The 18574-nt window shown below is 47.2% G+C and overlaps 1 protein-coding gene across 4 annotated transcripts in view; it reads right to left on the reverse strand.

Annotated features, from left to right (window-relative positions):
• LOC146193178 (uncharacterized) overlaps nucleotides 1-18574 on the reverse strand; it is a 199060-nt gene that overhangs the window by 137873 nt on the left and 42613 nt on the right. For all 4 annotated transcript variants that reach the window (XM_084602596.1, XM_084602594.1, XM_084602595.1 and 1 more), the window contains one exon: nucleotides 12814-12981. In XM_084602596.1, the coding sequence (XP_084458722.1) occupies nucleotides 12814-12981 (168 nt within the window). The remainder of the gene's footprint in view (nucleotides 1-12813; nucleotides 12982-18574) is intronic.

Consider the following 18574-nt stretch of genomic DNA (forward strand, 5'->3'; position numbering starts at 1 on the left):
AGGGCATGGATCGAAGAAGACTTTACGAACCCTAATTCTTCTATTACTCGTCCGTCTGCATAGGTTGAGCTCAAAGAGCCTCGACCTCCGCTAGCAGCCGCTAGGTAATCGGAATGCGAGACCCAGTTGGCCCAAAGCCGTGAGTGGCCAGTCATAAAGAATGTATCTTACCGAACGGCACAGTGTGAAAATAAGCGGCTGTAAGCTACGTAAAAAGGAGTTCCAGTAGCTATGAGCACTGCGATAAATATGACACTTGCGACTGATGCGACTGTAGTCTGAATGCGGCTTAAAGGGACACTAAAGACACCCAAAGATGCTATGAAAATCTAATAAACTACATTTGCTGACACTGTCGCCGCATATCCGGCAGCAAAAAATCGAATAATTGCTGAGATACTGCGATAAGAAGTTGAGGTTTTTTCTTGTTCCCGCCGCTCGAATTCGAACTGTTTCCTCCGACTACATAGTCTGAGTAGAGTGACGCACACTATGACGTAAGCGGAGACTCCGTGATTGCTAGCAAGCCGGCGCGGCCTGCGGCGACGACAGGTTAGCATTTTTCAGGGGCCAACATGGCAACAGCGTACTCGCAATGACGGCCATAGCCGAAATAAATCAAACGATAAAGACAGTATTTTACAGAGCAATGGGCCCATAAAGGAAGAAAAAAAAAACATAGAGCACTTGTAATGCACAATACTTTACATGTTTCTCAAGCTTTTGCGCTCCTTCTTGCACTGCATATAAACAAACCGAGCCCTCGGTCATCGCAACGCTTCCCGAAATGTTTACATACAAATAAGATTTAGTTACTAGCAAAATAGTGTCCTCGCTGCTGCGCTTGCCAGTTTTGAAGCTTCGTCGAACTTTTTTCCTTGAAGGTTTGTGCTACAGCTCCGTGTTCAACGAAAATTACGTCCACAGTAGCAGAGCATGACCGAAGAGCCGACGACACTAAATTTGCCAGCGCTGTGAAATTCCACATGTTAAGATGGTTCCAGTGCACAACATAGTGCACACAGGCATCCAGAACATTTGCTGCAAGTCGTGAGAGCTGGCAGCATGCTCCGATGGTCAAGACGTTGTAATTTTTAGGCCCGCAGCAGAAACACATTCTACTGTAAATGCAGCCATGACATCAAGTGCAGAAATATTTCCGGGGTTCCTGTGGTGCGGCGTAGCCAAGCGGTTAGCGCCGAACGTTACAAAGCAAGCAGTGGCGAGTTCGAATCCAACTGCTAGTGGCGTTTGTTTTTTTCTACACATCAATTTTTTTTTACCTTTTGTAATGTATTTGTGGTGCTTCGTTATTTTTAGTGTTTATTTTTTAGCCGAGGCCCTTTTTCTCGCCGGGCGACCAGCGCAATATATCGACGCTCTCCTTGGTATAAGCGGCAAGTACGCCCCTTTTGTGTACGATGCCTGCAAACAGCATGTTGAAGGTCTTGTTGCCACAGTATGTTGGTCAGGTGTGCCATGATTTAGTGAACAATTGAATGATAATGCGTTTTTCCTTCAGTACTTAGCATATGTATGCTTTTCGTGGTGTACGTAGCTGCAGTCGAGCGGTCAGGTCAAGGTTAAGGGGAGCTCGCAGTCGGAGCGGCGACGGTGGCGATATGTTGCCGCAGAAGTGTGAACGAAGGAGCGTGTCGGCGCCAACGAATTTCGCTCGCTCGCGCCTCCGAATGCTCAAATGTGAACGAGCCAGGCACATCTGCTGCTCCAAGCTCGTAATTCAGGCGCTGCAGGTCCAAACTTGAAACTATCCGAGTGCGCATGAAAGCCCAAGCCGAAACATAACCAAAACTGAAGTGGCTCCAAGTATATTTTTGTATTTGCCTTGCAATGTTTATGTTGTCTTTTCGCCGTCGTTTACGTATGATAAAAGCATGTTATTATACTCGAGAAAAAACCTACAACCGCATTCAAACGGGCAACATAATTCGCATTTGTCAGCCTCCGGGATCCCTAGCGCGTCACGTGATTTGTAGTTGCGAGTTTCGGCTGTGGCGGCGATACCTGTACAGTCGAACCTCGTTATAACGAACACGGATACAGCGAATTATCGGATATAACGAAGTAAAAGCAAAGTTTGGTTGGCTGTGCTTTATTTCTATGGGAGTTCTATCTGTATAACGAAATGAAAAACTGAAAATTGGACACTAAATCGGTTATAACGAAGCATATTTCGTATTCACACTACTCAAAGTCCGCAAAGAAGCAAAAAAAGAATTTTTCAAAATGCTAAATTTCGGTTTTATCAATCGCCTGCGCTTTCGCCCGCCACGCCATCTAGGGACCGCGAATGAATCTAGCATCAACGGTTGCCTGGCATGTGACCGGCACGTGATCGAACCACCGCCCGCGTCGCCTCCACCTAAAATATGTTTGAATCACCCGCGCTTTCGCACGCCACGCCATCTAGGGACCACGAGTGAAGCTAGCATCAACGGCTGCCTGGCATGTGACCTGCACGTGATCGAACCACCGCCCACGTGCCCCTGCCCCTACTTTTTGCTGACCCGCGCGTGTGCTCACTTTCCTCGAGGTCGTGCCGTCGTCTTACAGCATGGCGGCGCTGAAACGTAAAGCAGTTTCTCTTGAAACAAAGATAAAAATATTCAGGGCGGTCGACAGCGGGCGCAAGAAGAAAGAGATTGCCGCAGACTTCGGCGTTGCGCCTAGCACTCTGTCAACCATACTGAACACAGGGCAGAAGATAGAAAACGTGCACTCTGCAGGCGCCGTGAAGAACGACAGGAAGCGCGTCAGGTATTGTCACCACCAGGATGTTGAAGAGTGCCTTGTTCGCATGGTTCAAGGACGTTAGAGCGCGCAACCTGCCTGTGTCTGGTGCCGTGCTTCAAATGAAGGCAAGAAGTCTCGCTTGCGTCTTAGGCCACGATGACTTCTATGCAAGCATTGGCTGGCTGCAGCAATTTAAAGACCGCCACCAGATTGTTTGCCACACCTTGTCGGGCGAAGAAGCAGCCGTCGATGTAGAGAACTGCGAGAAGTGGGCAGAAAGCTTCCGCATGTAACTGGATGGCTACGAGATGCGCGATGTCTACAACGTGGACGAGACTGCGCTTTTTTTTAAGCTGCTCCCGGAAAGGTCACTCGTTGCGAAGAACGAACTGTGCCGAGGAGGCAAGAAAAGCAAAGACCGCGTCACCGTTGCTGTTCGTGTCAACATGGATGGGTCAGATAAAAGGCGGCTAACTGTTATTGGTAAATCTGCTCGCCCCAGGTGCCTGCGCAATGCCCGGAATGTCCAAGCGGACTATCGCTCGAACAAAAAGGCGTGGATGACGTCGTCACTCTTTGAAGCATGGCTGAAGGCTTTCGACAAAGACATGGCAGAGCAGTGCAGGAAAGTGCTCCTTATATTGGACAACTGCTCTGCCCATAAGGTGTCTGTACCACTTGAAGCGGTCCGCCTAGTGTTTTTGCCGCCAAACTCGACCTCAGTGCTGCAGCCTTTAGACAGGGGCATCATTCGCTCACTAAAATGCTGCTACCGAAAGCGATTGGTTACGCAGCTCGTATTTGACATAGACAGGGGCATATCAACACCCATAAACCTCAAAACTACGCTGGAGATGCTGTACGGTGCATGGAACAAAGTGGCACAGTCGACAATAAGAAATTGCTTTGTTGATGCTGGCCTAGCCCCATCCACCAGCGAGACTGAGCCCAACGACGCCCACGATTATGAAGGTGAAGCGGACAATTTTGACGAGACGACATGGCGTGAACTGGCGGTTCCGAATGTTACGTTCGAGGACTTTATTGCTGCCGATGACAACTTGGCTGTGGCGCCCGAATTGACCGACCAAGAAATTGTCGATCAGCTGCTTCCTACAGATGATGCTACGAGCAGCGATGAGAGTGAAGAAGAAGGAGAAGAGCGAGCTCTCAGCAGCACCGAGGCCGCCGATATGGCGAGGAAATTGAGAAGGTACCTTGAGAACCTACCTATGGCCAAATCAGCTGACATTGGGAAAGCGCTGCACAGTGTCGATTTCGTTGAGAAATTTATTCTATCGAATAATGTGAAGTGCTGCCAAATAAAGATTACGTTGTATTTTAAATAAGTCAGTTCTGCATGGCCTAAATCCCGATTTGTGTGCTCATTTTTGCTTGGCAGTGCAAAATGAAAGGTAAGGTTTCGCGTGCTTATACCACGCTTTAAAGAAAAAAAAAATGCTTTTTTTTTTCAGCTCTGTGCTTTCCATTTTAGGGTAGCTTTTACTTGGGTTTATGAACAGAATTTTTTTTTTTGTAGGAATTTGTGTGTACTTTTACAACGAATATCGGATATAACGAACGAATTTCCGCGCAAAATGAGACTTCGTTATAACGAGGTTTGTTTCTGTTCTTCCTCTTTACTACCTTATGACAACTATGTTTTCAGTAAGTAGATTTTTTGTAATCAGGAATTGGCATTCTATCGATGCAAGCCCACTTCAGTTTTCTCTTTAGTGTCCCTTTAAGGCTCCACCTCAACTGTGCCGTTTTCGTTTTATCCATTGTTTTGTGGTTCCACATGGTTTCATCTTCTCCCGCGGTTTAGGAACCTTATAGCTATGCTACCCTACTGCGAAGGCATTTCTATGGTCATGTTGCGGGCACTAGGTTGCCCAGACGCGGCGACGCCTAATTCGAATTATCCATGGCAGAACCGACTTTCATTCGAATCAAGGGAAGCCGCGAAAATGGTCAAAAAATCGATTTTGAGAAACAGCCATTTTCTGAAGGTTTAACCTTTCGAGCACCTGCACTCAAATTATTATTGTTGAAGTCGGTCAGGAAATGCGATAAAATTGGTTTTCAAAACATCACGGCAGCCGCGAAATGCCCCTCGAGAAGAAAAAATTTGTTCGAAATTCGCACGTGCGCCGCGGGCGTACCAGCCGGTCGATTGCCGTCATCCTGGGCTTGGTTTGAAGCTGTTTTCTTTGTGCGCAATTTGAGCTATCTCAAAATGGCGTCACTCAAGCGGTATGGCTGCAAGCGCCGGTTTTCCGAAGGGCGTTTATGGTCTCTGGTTGACTGTGCGCGCCGTTCCAAGTCTCCTATTGGCTGGCGTGACCAGTGCGTAATTTTTTTTTTTCTTTCTGTTTTGCGTTCGCCGCAGTTGCTCGGCTGCCTCTTCGCGTGCGTCTGCGTTTGCGCTCGCATTTCTCAACGCACCGTTTTGTACCGATCATTTTTTTTTCCCCCCCTTGCGATCGAGATGCCGGAAAACAGTAGATGGTAACCGTGCACGCAACGAGCCTTTGGAAGCCGTAAGAAACAAGCAAAATCTGTTCAAAACTCCAGCGCACGATGCTGGCGAAGCAGCCAGCTGATCACCGCCATCTCGGGCATGCTTTGAAGCTTGTTTCTCTAAGCGCATTTTTGCGGCATATCACAATGCAGTCACTCAAGCAGAATGACTGCCATCGCAGGTTTTCGCAAAGCCTTTCTCAGTCGCTGATTGGCTGGGGCACATGCTCGCGAGGCAAGCCTGACATCTCGCGCTTCCCACTGGTCGCCATGACTGGCATCATTTTCGTTTTTGGTTAGTTTGCCAGCGCGGCGGCTGCTGTGCATGTTTCTTTCCTGCTCTTGCAATCCTATTAATCGCTCTCACAATTGGCACTGACCATTTGGACGTACGCAAGTCAAAAGCGCATAAAAAAAAAAAAGAAAAGAACGTTCGGGGAGCGTACCGCTGAAGGAAGAGGACGACGGCGCACTGCCTATTGCGCCCGATGCGGCGTGTCCAGCAGCATAGAATCGTCACCGAGCACTTCCAGACACATTCAAGATGGCACGAATATGTTGTACTGTTCAGTTGACACTGATCAACTCAATCGACACTGCCATTCGCAGCTTTTTCATCACATCACTTCTGACGAGTGATCCTGACAGTGCGCCGGTGTTCCTGAGCCGAGACTCATGTGCGCGATCTCATTTTATTATTTTTTTTTTTTTTTTTTTTGCAGTGGGCATGATAATTGCGGCGAACAAATATTTCACGCCGCAGTACACAATGAAGTGTGAATAGGAGCTTTTGCTCCAGCAAAGGCTTCTGCATGCTTCGCTGCGTCTGCTGCACAGCAAGCTTTCATATGGGGCAGTGACCACTTTATTAGGACAATTTGAGAAACATATGCCACTGTGTTTTGTACCTAAACCTCGTGAAAGTTTATTAATATGGGGATACCATGTAACTGCAGAATTTTCTTTACAATGTAGGGCACTAGAAAAGGCATGTGAAGGGATAAATATAGTTTCTCACACTGATTATAGGGTAGTATGTACCTAGTGTTTTTGGACACTGCACTCAGACTTTCAGCGCTTTTTTTTTTTATGTTGTCTTTAAGTGACATTGACAAATTAGGTATCATTGTAATCGTACTAAAAAGATTTAGGGAATGAGGCTATTCATATTGCACTGGTGCAATTGTGCTAATTGAAAATTGAATGAGAGATAAGTAAAGAAAAGTGTACGTAGTAAGAGTTTGTCCGTTTCCTTGCCTATAAGTTGCTTTCAAACAAATAAAAATATAGTACTACCCCCTAAAACACGTTTTTGACATTGAGTCTATGCACTTATTTTTTGTGTTTGGTAAGGGGAAATTTCCAAAAAGCCCCGTAGGAAGTACCCTTTGATTATTTTTTATATCTACAGCAGTCCCTGAACCAATGTAGCTATCAAAAATCCAAGTACAGATTTGAAATCAGCATGAAAGACTGATCAATACTGAAATGTTTCATTTAAATTGGACCAATGATAAAGAAAATTAATTTAAGACCCCTTAAGGGGGGAGGCTACCTTTGAATACCAACTTATTTGTTTCTTGAGATAATTGAATGAAATTTTCAGGGTAGACTGGTGGCACAGCCATTTGAATAACTGCAAAGTTTCATGGAGCTGCACACATTGGTACTCAAGTTACAGAAGTATATCAGAATGGTTCACATGGGTTCCTTGTACCATGCCTGGTGAACTTGCAAAATATGTTGGCACTACGAAATTCATTATTAGGGTTCCTGAATAGGTACCACAGGGCAAGACAGAGCCCCTTTTTTTTTTAATTTCCCTGCTGAAAAATTTTAGCAGTGCATTGAGGTTAGTGCCACTAATTGGACTTGCATTAGCCTAATTTTGATTGTTTATTATAAATTGCAGACTCAATATTTTGAAAAAATGAGCTTGCCTTGCCCTCGGAAATTTATTCAGGCACACATTAAGAAAAACCAGGTGGAAATCCGATTAGCGGTTCCAGAGATACCGCGGGAACAAGAAACCATACCTTGAAAAAAATTCTTTCTGAGAAAATGACCCTTGAAGTATAAAACAGCATTTTCAAGTCTAAAGTTCGTTTTTCACTGCAGCACGTTGTGCCTCCACCTCATCGATTCCCTCGGGAAGTGCATTTTCATGCGAACAGTGGATAACGCTGCTGACGCGTTATCGCTTGCGATGACAGACGCGATACGGGAGGCCAAGATCGCAGAGGTTGATATGGTCGGTACAGCAGGCACGCTTCAAATGCCAGCTCCTTACGTTGACGCGAAAGATACGCAGTTGGAAGTGGCAGCGCAGTCGGTCTCATAGTGGTGTAGCAGAGGCAGCACTAATAGACGCGATCGTTGGCAAGGCGCTTCACTAACTTCGCGATTCGGACGGCATTCACTGAACGACAACGTATGCAGTGTTTTGAACTTCTTAGCACGCATCGTGGCCGACCGTGCGACAATCCACAAGGTGCACAAAACTGTTCAAAACACGCCATCAGAATCCGTAACGAGCGATGATCACGGCGATCTCAAAAATGGTGAAACGTGAAGCGATTCAGCGAGCGCACAAAGAACGCCAGCTCAGTAGGAAGCCGGAGCAGACGACGCGCCGGGGAGGGGCCACCGCGTCAGCGTGCGCAGCAGACAATAGGAGTCGCGCGATGCCCCGCGTTCTCACGGAGTGCGCGCTTTGTCCAATTACAGCCCGAATTCGAGACGCAGGAAGCTCAGCAATCATTGTGAGGTCCCCAATCACAAGCAAGCCATGCTTCTGTTACGGCATGGACGCCGCCGGCGAAGGCAACATAAAAAAGGGCAAGCATTCACAAACAAAACAAGACCAAGATGGCGGCGTTCAGTTCAGCCGCAGAAAAATGGCGCGCGCGCGATGTTTGGGTACTTCTGCCGTTCGCTCGAGACTCTCTCTGGCGCTGCCGCACCCAGTTGTATATTTAATTTAAAGCAGTTCCACGATGAATTAGGCATTTATAATTATAGAAAAGGTAGTTTATAACATATACAACCGAGATATGCACTTCTTGAAAAGCCGACTTTTTCACGATTTTTAGACTCTCAAAGCCTGCGTCCACCCTTAAAGGGGGCATGAAACGGCTAGAAAGGTCACTGACAAACGTTTTCAATGCGTAGAACAAATGCTTCCGAGCATTCGTTCAAAGTAAAACTCATCGGAAAAAATCCAGCGATTTGTTATTAATTTTTAAAAACAGCGTTTTTTGAAATTCGCGGGCTGCGCCATTTCCGCGTGGCGGCGAAATTTGGGACTATTCTGCCGTGATTTCCTACGTCACCAGTCCCAGAGTGACAGGCCACGACAGGCTGCCACTGGCTGCAGCCGCGACGCCCACTAAGTCACTGACACACTTCCGGTAGCTGCGAAAGTCGTCTGCTCGAGTGCTGCAATGCATGCGTGAACCCGAGCTTGGCGCTTCGGTTCGCGTTGTTAACCGAAAAGGTGGTGGCATCCGACTGAAAGTGCGAGTCGGTGCAGGAGTGCGAAAAGAGCACTAGCTGGTCCGATTTAACACCGTAGCGATTAAATAGGCAGCATCAACCTTTATGTACCGACCAACGGCGCAGCAACGTACTGTAGTCCCTCCCGTCTCGTCTTTGCCGCATCGACCATTTGTGCGGCGTGTTAATAATTAAATGGAACGTGCGTCAAAAAAAGGTGTACCCTCAGCTTCGTCGCGAAAGTACACAAATTCGCACCGCTTAAGTGCAGCACCCGATGCCGCCAGGCGCGGGCGCTGCGGCCGACGGCACTCCGGTCGTGCGCTGCTCCCTGCTCGTCGATAGGCCTTGTTTCTTTTGCATCGCAGCCACGGCGGACGGCATTTTAGAATCGTCCGCTTCACTGCGTCTCTAGTGTAGTCGCTCGCGTGCTCCTGTGAACGATTCTTGCGTGTAGCTTCGGAAAACAGTGACAACCTGCGCTACCGAACTGCATGTGGCGAGCTGCTTTGCTCATGTTTTGCGCCGTTCTTTCTGGATCGGCCGATGCGTACACATGAGATAAAACACGCGTGCACGCTACGCACTGGCACTTCCTAAACTATGTGCGTCCGACTGAAAGTGCGCGTCGGTGCAGCACTGCGAAAAGAGCACGCAGGTCCGATTCAACACCGTACCGATTAAAAAGGCAGCAACAACCTTCGTGTAAATGAAACGTGCGTCAAAAAAGGTGTCCTCAGCTTCATCGCGAAAGTACACAAATTCGCACCGCTTATGTGCAGCACTGGATGTCGCCAGGTTACCGCAGAGATGCCGTCCGCGGGCGCTGCGACCGACGGCACTCCGATCGTGCGCTGCTTCCTGGTCGTCGCTAGGCCTTATTTGCGTCGAAGCCACGGCGGATGGCGTTTTGGAATCACCCGCTTCGCTGCGTCTCTAGCGTAGCCGCTCGCATGCTCATGTGCGCGATTCTTGCGTGTCGGTGCGAAAATCAGTGACAACCTGTGCTGCCGAACTGAATGTGCCGAGCTGCTTTGCTGATGTTTTGCGCCGTCGATTCTGGCTCGGACGATGCGTACACATGAGATAAACATGCGTGCACGCTGCGCATTGGCACTTCCTAAGGCACTAAGGACGTCAAAAAAAAACAAAAAAAAAAACACTACACTATCCTTTTTGTTAACCTCAATTTTAAGATTCGCGGACGAATAATTCGTGCTCACCTGTCATCCGATATCAACTCTGTAGCGATCATCAGTCCGTGCTCTCGTCAGTGATACGCACGCGTATACATTCCATTCGTTATGCACAAGAGATGCCTCTCGCCGACCATAATGAAAGCAGCTCCGGACTAAACGTGACTACGACATATGTTTGCACGCGGGCAACTCGCACGCTCGATCGTCTGCCAGCATCCATGCAGAGTCGATGCTATCGCGAACTCCGCGAGGGGTCACCGGCCGCTGTTGGTCAAACCGCAGAAGACGGTACCAAAGAGACTGACCCAGGCAGCGCGAGAGAAGAAAGCGGTCTTGTAGAAAGCCGTGCTCGGCAGGAGTGCACGCTAATTTGCGCTGAATGGGACAGGGATATGAAGGAAAGTGCTCCCTCCGTGGCGGCCGCCGGTATGTGTGGACTCCCACCTGCAGGTATGCGCTCACGAACGACCCGAGTCGTTGGGGCTGCTGTCGCACACAATTCCGAGAGGTCAAGAAACTGAAGACACCGGCGGCCGAGGAAGACAGCAGACAAGGTTGAAAGCTATGCAAACGCAGACGGGACGGGAAAAGCAGAGACCGTGAATGCATGGGCGACGCTCTTGGGAAAACAGGCGCGACGACCGGAAGTCTGAGAACCGAGCGTCACCCGATGAAGCTTCGTGGGCAGGGCTAGCGGGGCGGAGTTCCCGAGCTGTTTTCTTCGTTTTTTTTTCTGGTGTCTCGGAGTGTTGAGTTGAGGGGAGCGAGGAGGAGCGCCATTTTTAATCGCCGATATCTCTGGTGTTAATGAAGCTAGCTAAAAAATTCTTGCGGTGAATTGACCTGTGAGGGAGTACCTATCTCTCGACCGATTTGCTTTACCCCGTTTTAGGCATTGCATGACCCCTTTAATGGGCTCTTTTATACATAGATTACTATGAGGCTTGGGTGTATACCAAGTAGTGCAGTTTGAATTATCCAAAAATTCGAATTATCATGTTCTGAAGGGAGGACACCTCACTTTGAACCATTTTTTTATTTATGGCCGGATTTCCGCCATATCTGCACCACTTGTGTATTTTATCGTGCTCCATTCCAAAACTGCAAACTGTTTTTACCTAACACAGGTATATTTAAATATATTAGGGAAAATTGATCTTTTGTCTGGAGGAAGCATGGTTAGTAAACATCAGATCTTGAGGAGAAGATTTTGATCCTCAAATATACTAGAATCACGAAGGACTGCAGTAAGGCATAAATGAGCATTCTAAGGTGATATGGAAGAAAGTTGTGGCTTATCAAACTTGCCCCAAAAAAAGCTCATTTTGGTGACTGGGACAAATTATTTATTTTGATAATTTTGGCAAACAAACAATGGTTAAAAAGCAGTGTTGCTGCAGGACTTATTATTTTACCTTTCCTGTAAAAAAAGAAATATAGCGATAGCTGCTATAGAAGCCGAGATATTGCTCCTCCAAAATGGTGACTGTGTCCAAAATTCAATCTTGAGAACAGGCGAAAAATGTTTTTGGCATATTTTTGAATTACTAAGGCTAACAGAAACTCGATAAAATGAGTTATGACTGGCTTTTGGTGTGAATGCACCATTTCCCATCGAGATAATTGCCCTTGCAACTCGGAAGAAAATTTATTTCGACAAAGTTTGCCATACCGCATGCCGCGCGTGAAGCCGTTTCGCGATTGCCGCAGTTGCCGCGCCACTACTTTTTCGAGTGCTCGATCTGCCGCGGCCATGAACACCGCTCAGGTATCACTTTCGCATCTGTATCGTCATAATCACGATGCTCAAACGCGGCAGGAATCACCTCGAAGAAATCGCTCTCCTGTCTGTTGTGCCGAGCACCACCCGTTATGCCCTTATTGGCCCATCGCGGAGCGTCAGTGTTTCGTCACTGTTGCAAATAACAGGATGTCGCATTGCCGCGTCACTGGCGCACCTTTTCTTCACTTTTTCACTTTCACTTTTTGGGCCATTATGACGCTCGAACCTTAATTTTCCGCGTTTTACGTCATGGTCGTGGCGCCGGAACGTCTCTAAACCAGCTAGGGCTAACTATGCGACCTTTTCAAAATGGTGCCAGGCTGCAAGCAGTCGTCGCCGACAGCCAACTAAAAGTGGCCATTTAGGTCACATGCTTTCGGAGCCCAATCGCAGCGCACGTTTCGCGCAACTTTATCCATTTGTTTTCCACTTTGGGTGTTCGCCACGGACGCCAGTCGTGACATGGGAATAGCCTGAATCACGATATTTCTAACCACACCAAAATGATGCCAAAGGAGAGCGTGTTTTTTTATCTGCAGCCGATCAAAACTTTTTGACCTCAATTTAAAGAGGCAAGCATTCAGATTCGCAACTTTGGAACGCTGCAACGTGCGAAATAGGCGGCATTTTTGAACCAAAATTTTTAGATAGTTGCGGAAACGTCTCAGGACTGCGAAAATGAAGAAATAAAAAAATCAAATTTTTAGACCGATTTTCGGCCGCAAAGAATTGTGTCCCCCTTAAGGAAATTGCACTTTATAAGTATATCAGCACTGCAATTCAATTTTCCCGTCATACTGAAGATACATGCCCATCGGGAGGTGCTGCCACCTGCTGGTGCTAAAGTCATTCACCCATCTTGGAAAGCTTTTGTCAAAAAAAAAAAAAAAAAAAGAATAAGGATAGTTTGACGTTCAAAGGCTGAAGAGTTACCCCAGTAGGACTTATATGACCCCACTGGCCGTCGTGGTCCATCATTTTAGCCTAGTTTTTCCCTAGTTGCCATCCCATCCACACCGCACTGCTCAAGGAGTGAGAGCACCGAACTTCATCACTCACCTGCATGGTGCGCACATTCTCCCCTCGGTAGCGATTGCGTGCTGCTCGCCTGGGGGTGTTCCTCCGGGAAGGCGGCAAAGGCTCCAGACGGATGGTGTCAGGAGTGGTTCCCACCACAGGCTCTGCATCCAGTTCCCCAGGCTCTCCACTTGTGGCACCGACGGTATCCTGCAAACAAGGGCCCCATATATTGGTGTATTTTTTAAACTGTGAGCCACGGGCAACTGCCGCACTTCAGAGAACTTCAACCGGCCCCACAAGGTCCACTGGGGAGCATAGATCAGTCGAAACAGTGAACAAGGTGTGGTGGTCGTTGTGATGCGCACGCATGATGGCTGCTGCCCACACTTGAAGACACTTGCCCTCTTGGCTAATGACTGTGGATGCCACACTGAAACATTCACCTTAGACAATCAAAGCAACCGAGACAGTGGCGAGAGTAGTGTTGTGGATTAGTGAACCTAAGCAGCTGCTAATCAATCAGGCAGCTAATTTATGGGGTGACTTATGAAAGACCACACAACCTTCTTGGCATAGGGAAGCTCCAGACAATTACTTAATATCCAAGGTCATTGACTGGGTGCAAGTGCTGCGCCGGCATAAAAAATTCAAATGGGAAACAAGGTCAATCTGAGACTTGCATTGTACACCAAGTCCAGCACAAACCAACAGCAAGAAGTGGAAAGGTGATTTGTGGCACCACATTGTTACCAGTGGCGTTGGGCTAGGAATCACAAATGAGCCACCAAGTCGAGTCAATGATGCAACCCTGCTAGGAACCTTTACGGCGTGGCGATTGGGCGTTGTAACGTGCTACGTAGTAAGCCCACGGTGACAAAAAGGCAAGCCTGGCATAGAGGGTACCCTCGAATGTGAGTATGAGTGAGACTCTGTAAACTGCAAACACTTCTGTTGGTGACACAAAAATAGCCAGCGAACAGCAGAGTAGCTCGAGAAAGCCGTCAGTGCCGATGCAGTTTTCTCAGAGCTATGCATTGCTTTAGTAAACTCACGAGAGTAAAATGAAAATACTATCCAATTTTGCCTTCCATACACTAAGTACACTTTTTTCGCTTACAGTAAAAATGCCCTTAAGAAAGAGACAGTTAAAATGACAAGAACCTGTCCATGGATTCGTATTTCCTGTGGAATACTGATGTCACAGCACATGTGCAGTCTAGGACATCTCAAAGCCATAGACAGGCGAATGCTTAAAGGGACACCAAAGAGAAAACTGAAGTGGGCTTGCATCGATAGAATGCCAATTCCTGATTACAAAAAATCCACTCTTACTGAAAACAGAGCTGTTATAAGGTAGTAAAGAGGAAGAACAGAAATACAGGTATCGCCGCCACAGCCGAAACTCGCAACTACAAATCACGCAACGCGCTAGGAATCCCGGAGGCTGACAAATGCGAATTATGTTGCCCATTTGAATGTGGTCATAGGTTTTGTCTCGAATACGATAACACGCTTTTATCATACGTAAACGACGATGAAAAGACAACGTAAACGTTGCAAGGTAAATACAAAAATAAACTTAGAGGTGCCGCAGGCGCCCACTTCAGTTTCAGTTATGTTCCGGCTCCGGCACTTCGTGCGTGCTCGGATAGTTTCAAGTTTGGGCCTGCAGCGCCTGAATTATGAACTTGGAGCAGCAGATGCACCTGGCCCGTTGACATTTGAGCATTCGGAGGCGCGAGCGAGTGAAATCTGCTGCCGCCGACATGCTCCTTCGTTCACACTTCTGAGCCAGCATATCGCCGCCGTCGCCACTTCAACTGCGAGCTCCCGTTAACCCTGACCTGACCGCTCGACTGCAGCTACGTATGCCACGAAAAACATACATATGCTAAGTGCCGAAGAAAAAACACATTATCATTCAATTATTCACTAAATCATGGCACATCTGTCCCACATACTGTGGCAACAAGAGCTTCAATGTGCCATTTGCAGGCATCGTAAACAAAAGGGACATACATACCACTCATACAAGGAGAGCGTCGATCTTATTACAAATGTCATTGTTCCCCTGTTGCATCCTTGCCTATTGCGCTGGTCACCCGGCGAAAAAAGGGCCTCGGATAAAAAGTAAAAACTAGAAATAACGAAGCACCACAAATACGTTTAAAAAGGTAAAAAAAAAAGCGCCACCACCAGTTAGATTCGAACTGACCACTGCTTGCTCCGTAACATTCGGCGCTAGCCCCTCGGCTACACCGAGCCATAGGAAGCCGGGAAATAATTCTGCATATTATGTCACGGCCGCATTTATAATGGAACATGTTTCGAGGTGTACAGACCCATTGCTGCCGGTCTAAAAATTACAACTTCTTGACCATTGGAGCATGCTGCCTGCTCAAACGACTTGCAACTAATGTTCTGGATGCCTATGCGCACTATATTAAGCACTGGAACCATTTTAACATGTGAAATTTCACAGCGCTGGCAAATTTAGGGGTGCCGGCTCTTCGGTCATGCTCTGCTACCGTGGACCTGTGGCACAAACCTTGAAGGAAAAAAGTGCGACGAAGCTTCAAAACTGGCAAGCGCAGCAGCGAGGACACTATTTTGCTGGTAACTAAATCTTATTTGTATGTAAACGTTTCGGGAAGCGTTGCAATGACAGAGGGCTCGGTTTATTTACACGCAGTGCAAGAAGGAACGGAAAAGCTTGAGAAACACGTAAAGTATCATGCATTACAAGCATTCTATGTTTTTGTTTTTCTTTCTTTATGGACCCATCACTCGGTAAATTATTCTCCATCGTTTTGTTTATTTCGGCTGTGGCCGTCACTTATTGTGAGCCGATGGTCGATTGCGAGTACGCTGTTGCCATGTTGGCCCCTGAGGTATGCTCGACGCCGCGGGCTGCGCTGACTCGCTAGCAATCACGGAGTCTCCACTTGCGTCATAGTGTGAGTCACACTACCCGACTACGAAGTCGGTGGAAACGGTGAATTCGACCAGCGGGAACAAGAAAAAACCTCAACTTCTTATAGCAATACCTCAGCAATTATTCGATATTTTGCTGCCAGATATGCGGCGACAGTGTCACCAAATGTAGTTTATAGATTTTCATAGCATCTTTGGGTGTCCTTAGTGTCCCTTGAACCACAAGGCCAACAAACAAAGGAATATAACCATCGATTTCAGGCAAAAAAAGAAAATATGGCGCCCTTTTGGGATAGCTTAGCCGTCAGGCTTGTTGGCTTTTTCACAGCTTGCGACCCTGAAGCTAAGTGCTTGGTAAGCATGGGAAAAAGGGAAGGAAAACTGGCTACGAAGGGTGAAGAAAGGCAGCTTAGGCCGCTGACATAGCACAGGTAATAAAAGTTCAATTAAGAAAGGAAAAGCAAGGAAAAAAAAAACTGCAAAAGCTCGCAAAACTAAGTAGCACACAGCATGAAGCAACAGACACTTAATGAAATGCCATCCCCAAAAACTTGTATAGTGGAGGCAGTGATATACAGTAGACTGCCGTTAAGATGGGCTCTGTTAGGGTGGATTCTTGAGTAAGCTGAACAATGTTTCCCACGGGAGACAATGTAAAAAAAAAATTGCTTAAGATCAAGTGTTTTGCACATCCTTTGTTAAGGTTAAAAGGCCAACTTTCACAGTGACCGCAAACCATGAAACCCCATGCAATGGCACTCGCGGGGTGTTCGCGCAATGCAGCCAAAGGAAAAAGAAACCATGTAGCGAAGCTTCTTCCTGTACAAAAATGGACATACCCACAGCGTTGCTTCCACGAAGAAATGCAGGAAAACTACCTTGCGGGAGTAGAATTCGGGGGGGGTAGGGGAGCTTTTTCGCCAGTACTGAAATTACCTCAGAACAGAGCTAGCCAGACATTGGTGCTATGTACACTGCCTGTGGCATGGCAGCAGTCAGCACTTGTGCCTGTCATTTTTCCTTTGTCTTCATTCTTTTGCGCTGCATTAGTGTAATAAGCCACCTGCGAAACATGAGCTCAGGGCACCAGCCATTTCGCACCAATCGAAACATAGCTGCGGCAGCTGGGATTGAACTCTTGTTACCCAGCTTAGTAGTCGAGCACCCTAATCACTGTGCACCGCCGGCGAGATGAATTTCTTAAGCGACAGATCGCTCCTCACCAAGTGTCGGAAGGCACGGGCCAGACCATGTGTTACTTGTGAATTCCTTCAGTTATCTAATATTCTAAGACAGAATTCTTCCATCTAACTGCTACATTACAGCCCCTTTAGCATTATAAGGCCCTTGATTCTATCTAGGCTAAATAATGCCTGAGGGGCTGTATGCGTGGCCAGGATACAGCTGAAAGTTAAATTATTGTCTCTGCTCCGCCTTCATTCTGGTAAAGTAAAGAATACTAAGCAAGCTACTTGCGGCTCCCACACCACACATGCAACAAGTGTGGTGCATGAGCCGCAACAACTTTTCTGAAAGTCAAAAAAAAAAAAAGGAAAGAAAGAAAGAAAGAAAGACTGGCATTTTGTAAAGTGCTACTGACATATGGCAAAAGAGATATAGTGGACTCTGAATAGAACAGCACTTCACAGTGGCGGTCTAAATCGTGCTTCCACAGCTTTACCAGCAGCTCACAAACCAGTGACAGCTGTAAAATGACTACGCACAGACTGCTGGCAGATGATTCACTTTCATAGCATAGTTAAAGGGTCGAAGGCCATTAGCGTGGTTCAACTGGCGGCTCATGGGCAACTTATGGCTGGAGGCAGAGGCTGTATATGAATCTATGTCGAGGTCGTGTGCGGCGTGGCAGCGTCTAACAGCTAACAATGAAAGCATTCAAGTGTAACGCCCTATCAACATTCACTCGTGATGTTTCGGCAGCCAGTTGTAATATAATATGAACAGACTGCAGTGAAAATATGCCATAAAAAGCTCCAAGGAAACCTAGTACCAGCGCTTACTCTGGAGGGCATCCACTGGCTCTGCCCCATGTAGAGAAAGCCACGATAGTCAAAAAGCAAAAGGAGTAGAGGTGACACTGGAAAAGGGGGAGGAGGAGACAGTGCTAATTTTAGTTCACTGAGGGGCTTTACTTTACAAGAACAGTTACCTGATGCCAATCGCAGGGCATACGTCATATCACCCATACTTTAACTGCATCATGCATTTCAAAGTATTCACCAGGGCTCCTCCAATTTGTCTTAAAAATGAGTGGCACGGAATAAAAAGAGGAGGGGGGGGGGGGGGGGGGGGGAGCATGTATTGATGGCTCCATTCTAGTAGGAAAACATTTCCTGAAAAACTTTCTGCCCAAGATACACCCTGTGAAACCACGAAGAAAACATACAGGCCTTACACAACATACACAGAGCGTTCAGAAGCATCCCTTGAGGGGGGACATGGACAAAAAATCGATTTTCAGAACAACGCAGTTTCGGAATGTTTGTACCTCCAAGCACCTGTCCTAAAAATATCAACGCTGAATTCGATCAAGAAATGCAATAAAACTGACTTTTAAAGCGCCATGGGCGCCGCGAAATGGCCCAGAAGGAGCAAAATTCGTTTAAAATTCCAGCGCGCCGCCGCTGAAGCAGCCGGCTGATCGCCGCCACCTTGGCCTTGTTGTTGTTTCTTGTTTCTTTGTGCACATTTTGTAGCATGTCCAAATAGCATCACTCAAGTAGAACGACTGCCATCGCAGGTTTTCCGATAGCCGTTCTCAGCCGCTGATTGGCTGGTGCACACACTCGCAAGGCGAGCCCCACGTCTCGCGCTTTCCATTCGTCACCGCGACTGGCATCATTTT

Source organism: Amblyomma maculatum, chromosome 4 (genome assembly GCF_055883805.1).
Source record: "Amblyomma maculatum isolate TAMU_Amacu chromosome 4, ASM5588380v1, whole genome shotgun sequence".
NCBI classification, from domain to species: domain Eukaryota; kingdom Metazoa; phylum Arthropoda; class Arachnida; order Ixodida; family Ixodidae; genus Amblyomma; species Amblyomma maculatum.